Here is a 7,403-nt window from a genome sequence, read left to right on the forward strand (position 1 = left end):
CTTCAGACCAGATGTAAACTTTCACCTTCTTCTTTCCTTTCTTCTCTGTAAGCATCTGCTTTGTTTCTTCACTTTATATCCTGCTATTTAAAAAATGCAGTTAATTACTTGCAAAACTGCAAAATGGATGCAGGCTAAACATGTGCTTCATATTTTTTCATATTTTTCTAGCATATTCTGAACTTTTACATCAGTAAGCACTGCTTTTTGGCATTGTTGGCTGCTATTAGTCAGGGTTAGCAAAGCTTTAAAGCAGATCTATTATTGTTCGACTCAGACATAAATAAACAGACATAAATAAACTCTCTTTCAATGTAGAATGTAATCAAAAAGTAGGAAAGACTGATTTTTAGGCCACTCAAGCCTATGATGCTAGGCTAAATATTGTATAAAGTTAGCTTATAACTAGCTGTTGTTGCTGTTTAGCTAGCTTGTTGTCAACTGTCTGGAGGTGGGAAGTTTGTCTAAGTCTGTCAATAGAAACAGCCTCCTGCCGACCCCCAAAATCCAAAAGGAAATGCTTCTGGCCCGGTTGAATAACCCTAAAGGGGCCGTCATACAGTGGACGCAGCGGAGGCCAATGAGCGTCATGCCTGACAAAAACAAACTGCGAAGAGTCCAACGACCTCGGAACAAAGGTGTCGGGCAGACAATGGTGCACTGGGCCAGGAAGAGAAAACAAGTCTCTTGGGGGACGGAGAGACAGCACAGAGGGAGCGAAGCATGGGGGTGGGCTCTCGGGCAAGAATTCCCCGGGACCCGGAGGGGCTGACCGAGGACAAGTTCAGCCGGGGAAACCCCGAGGTCTTCTTTGACTGCGTAGCGCAACCCCAGTAAAAGCCATGGAAGGCGGTCAACCCAGTTGTCATCTGTGAGAGAAGCACGGAACGCGGCCTTAAGCGACCGGTGGAAATGTTCGTACATCCCGTTGGCCTGCGGGTGGTACGCAGTGGTTCGGTGGACCTGACCTTGGTCAGCCATAGCAGACCAAAGCTCGGAAACAAACTGGGGGCCCCTGTCTGAGGTGATGTCGGCGGGGGGACCGAAACGCAAAACCCACGTTGACAAAAATGCCCTGGCCACTGCTGCTGCTGTAGTGGACGCCAGAGGCACTGCCTCAGGCCAGCGGGTTGTGCGGTCCACTACAGTCAAAAGGTGCGTGAAACCTTGTGACTGCAGCAGAGGACCAACCAGATCCACATGCACATAATCAAAACGCCTCCCTGGAACGTGGAAGGATTTGAGGGGCGCCTGTGTGTGCCTATGGATCTTAGCACGTTGGCATGGGATACACGCGGCTGCCCAGTCTTTCACCGATTTACGAAGGCCCGGCCAAACGAACCTAGAGCTGACCAGCTTGACCGAGGCCCGTACGCCTGGATGAGAGAGGGCGTGTACGGAGTCGAAAACGTGACGACGCCACGAAAGGGGAACTACAGGGCGTGGACGGCTGGTGGAAACATCACAAAGCAGGCTAGGCTCGCTGTTCCACACGGGTCTGTCCAGTACAAGGCCCGTTTGCGCAGACCGAAGGGCAAGGACGTCCGGGTCGGTCCGTTGGTCAGCGGTCATAGCCACAAAGTCTATGCCAACATAAACGGGAGAAATCAGCACGCGGGATAGACAGTCAGCCACGCAGTTTGACTTACCAGCCACGTGCTGAATGTCAGTTGTGAACTCGAAAATGGCTGCCAACTGGCGCTGCAGTCATGGCCTATTAAGGGCTCTGTTGGCTCTTAGGTGACGGTTTCCTCGCGGTTGCGTGCAGCGGGGCTAGGGGAGGGTCTGTGCTGACGGACGTGGGTTACTGACCTGGTAGCCTGGCTGCCCCTGGGTGGGTCCGGGACGGGCGTGAGGTTCTGGGGGCGCTCCGTCTCTGGGCTGGGGCCCTGGCCGGGCCTCGGGGGCTTGGGTCCTGGTTGGTATGTTGCTGGGGTTGTGGGCGGGTGGGTGTATGGGTTTATTGCAGGGTGCAATAAACCCATGCACTGGCGGCGCAGGGTGCCGCCAGTGCATTGAGCCACCTGGGGGGCTCTTCAACTGGTGTGGGGGGGTTGTTACACCTTGCAGGAGCTCTGCTCTCTTCAGGAACTCACTCTGCAGGAGGGGGAGATACAGGAGAGGTGGAGGAAGATCTCAGCCTGGCCGTCGATTGTCTTCTGTATTTTGGAAGATGAGTGGATGATGGGGTGGGTGCAGTTTTCTCTGTGGTGGGGTCAGGTGGGCTGTCCCGGGCTCTGTGGGGCCGGGCGGCGCTGCTGTTCTGGGCCCTGGTCCGGATAGGCCTGGGCCCCCTTTCCATGGCGGGTTGCGAAGTATCGGGGTGCCTACTGGGGTCAGCGGGGGAGCTGGCCCCAGGGAGGGGTCACTTGCCCCTCCCTTCCTTCCCTCCCCATCTCCAGCTCCCTCCCTCTTCCCGCTCAACCACAATCACCCACACATGCAGGGCCTTGGGGTGAAGGTGTGCCACCAGGGTGCAGGCGAAGCATCCCCCCCTCTGTCCCCTTCTGGCTGCCTGTGCCTCAATTTTATCTCACAACTTCACATTACTCACACTCTCATAACACATACATATAGGATCTTGGGGGTGGGCACACTACACGGACTCCAAAAGACCATCAGGGTGTACACCTCACCCCTGGCGTTGTTGCCCACCTCTCAATTTTAAATACACGTAGACACTAAGGGCTATCAGGAGGGGCTATGCGCTTACCTGCTGCTCTCTGGCAGGTAGCTCCATGCCCTCCTGGGTTTTAAATGCACCTTAGAACACACATGCATCAACACTACATATGAGCGGGCGGAGGGAGGTTTGGAGTCTTCTCACATCCCCGTTCTCTGTGACCTGCTGGAGCGGGGGGCCAGGAGGAGGAGTTGGCCATCCGACTGGGGTCTGGAGTGTGGGGCCTCCCTGCTGCTGCGGAGTCGGGGCGGTCTGCTTCTCCCCACCGCAGGGAAAAGGGTAACACCACCTGGGTCTGGGTGCAGTTTCCCCCTCCAGGGGCCTAGACCCGGGGCTTAGAGTACGCTTGGGGAGTGTGATTGTGTGTACAGTGTCTCTCTATGTCTGTCTCCACGTTGGTTGAGTGTTGAGTAATTGCATATGAGAGCATGAGGGTGGGAATGGATGTTTGTATCTGTGTGTGCCTGTATGTCTGTGTCTATATGTCAGGTTGGGTATCAGACGCCGCCTCTCTGGGGACATCTCAGGCCCTCTAAGGTATGGAGGCCTATCTACCCCACCACTTCCCCTGCCAGTGGCAGACGCCCTCAGACATCGGTGCGTTGGTGGTTCTTTGTGTCCGGGGATGGGCGCCCAGGTACACACCGGCTCACTCCTTGGTGGCTGCTTATCGGGGCCTGGAGCCTGGGGCTCGCTCGGGCCACTTCAGGGTTGGGGTGCCCTCGGCCTCTCGGCCTGTGGCTCGGTCACTCTGGCACAGCTGGCTGCCGGCGCAGCTCACGGGCATGTCACTGCAACCCCCCCTGGCTTCTGCTCCGTGGCTGCTGAGTGACCCCTCATCTGGGACTCTCCTCAGCTCTTTCTGGGATAGTGGCGTGGCTGCCCCTCTGTTGGTCTTCCTTGGTCTCTTGTGTTCTGGGGGCCACTGGATGTCTGGAGTCTTGATCTCCTCCATACCTGCTTCATGCCCTGGAGGACGGGGCTGTGGCTCCCCCACACCCTCTAGCAGATCATTACATGAAGGAACCTTTTAAAAACAAGCGCATCCATGCTCACATGTGTACACACGGGTGCTCACACACACAAAATACCTCAAAGCACACTGTGCGCTGTCGATATTACATCATTATATCACAACATTATATCACAATAATGTTTAATATTTAGTATTTACTGTTATATTCCCATATATCATCGTGATGTTGTTTATTGTATTGCTCTCGTTTTCTTCTGCTTGTTTTCTTTTTTCTTTCTCAACAGGTGATCCAGGTGATAAATATATGTATTTTTTTTGTCTGCTTATTTAGTTGGTTTTTGTTTTTTTGCCCTTTATCTCCGTCCCTCTTCTCTGCAGTTTTTTCCCCCTCTTCCTTTCTCCTTTTTCTTTTCCTCATTCAAGTCTGTCCCGTATCTAGCAAGTGAAAATAAAAAATAAATAAAATAAACAATAAAAGGTGAATCAAATAGACCATTACGGCAAGGCTGGGATGGCCAATTTGGTAAAGTAAATCCGTCGGACATCTTTCTTCGCCTTTAGACAATAATTCTGATGGCAAAAGAACCAAACGGGACAGGCAAAAAAAAAAAAAAAAAAATCGCTATATTTGCGCTCACTGTCCCTAAGCGTGCAACTAAAAAAAGCGAGCGGTTGCCAGACACCGGAGACCCGCTGTTCTAACGCTGCGCCCACCGCCACATCCGACGCGTCTGAGGTCAACGCAATCTCCGCCAACGGAAATGGGTGGGCCAGCAGGGCGGCGTTTGCCAGCGCGGTCTTGGCCCCAGAAAATGCCTGGATGCGCTCAGGGAGCCAATCAATCGGGTCCTTAGCTGTTTTAGCCAGCTAAGAACCCGATTAGCTCAGACAGGAGCCCCCAACCTCCTGAGCCACGGGGCGACCGTGGCTCAGGAGGTTGGGGGCCCACGGTCGCCCCGTGGCTCAGGAGGTTGGGAAACGCATCTGTAACCGGAAGGTCGCCGGTTCAATCCCCGGGCTCTCTGTCCTGGTTGTTGTGTCCTTGGTCAAGACACTTTACACTACTGCCTACTGGTGTTGGCCAGAGGGGCCGATGGCGCAATATGGCTACAACCGTAGCTTGCCTCCACCAGTGTGTGAATGTGAGAGTAAATGAATAGTGGCATTGTAAAGCGCTTTCGGTGCCTTGAAAAGCGCTATATAAATCCAATCCATTATTATTATTATTATTATTATTATTACCCTTCAAGGCAGCAGCAGGTGCGCAGCTCTGGGGAGAAAGCGGTTGTAGAAATTGACCATCCCCAAGAACTCCTGCAGCGCTTTAATGGACGCGGAAAAGCCGAAACGGCCCGGACCTTGTCTGGCAACGGAACCACACCGTCAGCGGAAATGCGGTGGCCCAAGAAATCCAGAACCGGCAAGCCGAACAACATTCAAACAGGCCGAAAGGGGTAATAACGGCAGTTTTGGGGACGTCTTCAGCGCGCACGGGAACCTGGTGATACCCCCGCACCCAGTCAATTTTAGAAAAAATCGAGGTGCCGGCGAGGTGGGCGGAAAAATCCTGGATGTGGGGAATGGGGTAACGGTCGTTCTCCGTGACATTATTCAAATGGCGAAAATCCCCACACGGCCGCCACCGACCGTCTGACTTGGGCACAATGTGTAGCGGAGACGCCCAGGCACTATTCGAGCACTGCACTATGCCGAGGCGCTCCATTGCGGCAAACTCTTCCCGAGCGACGGGGTCGAGGCGGCGCGCGCCGGAGGACCGACCGTCGGAATATAATGTTCAACCCCGTGCTTCGTTGCAGTGTTTGAGAAATTAGGAACAGTCAGTGAAGGGAACTCCAAGAGCAAACGCTGAAAAACATTCCCTGAAGTCACTAAATTAGCCTGATTCAGGGGCTCGATGGCGCGAGTGAAACAGGGTATTGAAGAAAAAGACAGGGCATCGATTAAGCGTCTGTTAGCAACATTGACCAGCAGTCCGTGGGCACAAAGAAAATCAGCGCCCAAAATAGGTACAGAGCTAGCAGCAACAACAGTCTATTGGAAATCCCGACCATGAAAACAAACAGTCACGAACCTTTCCCCGAACGTTGCGATGGGAGAGCCATTAGCCGCAATAAGCTGCTAAACTATCGGCTCCAGACGGGGAAAGGAGGCTCTTCTAGGAGCCGGAGTCGACCAGGAAACGTCTCCCGGAGCGCGAGTCTTCTATGAAGAGCAGTTTTTCTTTGTCACCAGCGATCGCGGCCGCTGCAGCGCACTGGCGGGGCCCGTGTCCCAGGGTCGGAAAAGCGCAAGGCCGCAGGCAGCGGCGTGCTCCGGCACCAAAACGCTGATGGTAGAAACAGAGGTGGTGGTGTCGTGGTGTCGCTGTGCCGCGATCTTTGCCGTCAGCGAAGGATCGGATACGTCGGGGCAGGTCAGCAGGGAAGTGGAAGGCGCCGCCGGCGAGGCTGGAACTAGGTCGTGATCGTGGAAAGTGCGGGTAGCCAGGAGAATACGATCCGCGTCCTCAGCCAGGGAGCGATAATCCTTCGTGCCCAGAAGCGGAGAGTTGGCGAGGCCGGCTCTCACAGCCGCCGGCAGCTGTCGGAGGAAGATGTGGGCGAAGAGGAATCCCCCGTCGTCCGGTCCGAGAAAGGATAGCATGTGCTCCATCAGTTCGAGAGCCGTACCACCACCCAGGCCTGAGAGGGAGAGGAGCTTCTCGGCGCGCTCTGTGTCGGAGAGGGCATAGCGCCGAAGAAGCAACTCCTTAAGGGCGGCGTACTTCCCTTGGGTGGGTGGGTCCTGGAGGAGAGTCAACGCACGACGGGTGGCTAGCGGGTCGAGAGAGGCAACCACATGGTGATATTTCGTGTTGTCAGCCGAGATGCCACGAAGGGCGAACTGAGCCTCCACGTGCACAAACCACGACGGGGGATCGTGAAGCCAAAAGTCTGGCAGCTCGAGTGCCACAGCAAATGCAGCTGCAGCCGGAGGCAGAGGACTGGCGGCTGCTGATGCATCCAGAGCGGAGTCGGTGCCACCATCGGACTGCACCATGTTCGAGTCAGGGGTCACCAATGTGGGGCTAAACACAGACGACACAAGAGCTTTCGATTAACACTGCTTGTTTATTACTCATCACCACACAACTGAATACTTTTCCCTCCAAAACACAGCAACAACACTTCCTGAGAACTGGGTGTGAGTGGAGCCTTCCAGTGGTCCACCACAATCCATCATATCTTGAGTCTGAAGGTGCAGACACAAATCAAAATTTTCCTCCTCAGTAAGGAAAATCACTATTGGCTGTCCTAAAAGTCACTAGAAGTGACTACATGATGTCATCGCCTAATTTGCATAATTGGTCATGCTTATGTAATTGTAACCTATACTGTAGGAGAGAGAAATAACATCGTGGAAGAGACATAAAGTGAGTAAAAAACATCTTAAATGCATTTAGAATATATTTATAATTACAAATTAAATTTCTTTTAGCAATTCTTTTTTTCAACGTCACAATTCCAAACCTCCTCCTTCATCCGGGCTTGGGACCGACAAAAGTGCCTCGAATAGGCACTCTGGCTGAGTTACTTTTTGTGTGTGTGTGTTTTTAAGTAGTTTTAAACCTTGTAATCCACAAAAAGTATCAGTAAAAAAAGAACTGACTGGGTTACAGTCAGGGTGGGAGCAGCAGCTTTGCTCATGCACGATTCATTTGCAATTTGGATGCATAGAGGTCAA

At 53.3% G+C, this 7,403-nt stretch overlaps 1 protein-coding gene and 1 pseudogene across 1 annotated transcript; both read right to left on the reverse strand.

Annotated features, from left to right (window-relative positions):
• Positions 1–394: 394 nt before the first annotated feature.
• On the reverse strand, positions 395–5,382 carry LOC102781888 (protein NYNRIN-like). Its single transcript, XM_087851628.1, has 4 exons — positions 5,041–5,382; positions 2,025–2,097; positions 719–1,583; positions 395–686 (listed from the first exon to the last, which is right to left on the reverse strand). The coding sequence occupies exons 1-4, from the start codon at positions 5,380–5,382 to the stop codon at positions 395–397; spliced, it is 1,572 nt and encodes a 523-aa protein (XP_087707754.1).
• A 523-nt stretch (positions 5,383–5,905) lies between these two features.
• On the reverse strand, positions 5,906–6,719 carry LOC148098870 (uncharacterized; annotated as a pseudogene).
• Positions 6,720–7,403: the final 684 nt, after the last annotated feature.

This window comes from Neolamprologus brichardi, chromosome 14 (genome assembly GCF_056152115.1).
Source record: "Neolamprologus brichardi isolate AB-2024 chromosome 14, ASM5615211v1, whole genome shotgun sequence".
Taxonomy (NCBI): Eukaryota; Metazoa; Chordata; class Actinopteri; order Cichliformes; family Cichlidae; genus Neolamprologus; species Neolamprologus brichardi.

Excerpts from the sequence above, each read along its gene's own strand:
- LOC102781888 (XM_087851628.1), bottom strand. The coding sequence starts at position 5,382 with ATGGAGCGCCTCGGCATAGTGCAGTGCTCGAATAGTGCCTGGGCGTCT. Across the intron at positions 2,098-5,040 it reads CCACCGCATTTCCGCTGACG|AGTGAGTTCCTGAAGAGAGC; the intron begins GTGTGGTTCCGT and ends CCCCTCCTGCAG. Across the intron at positions 1,584-2,024 it reads CCAGTTGAAGAGCCCCCCAG|ACTTTGTGGCTATGACCGCT; the intron begins GTGGCTCAATGC and ends ATGTTGGCATAG.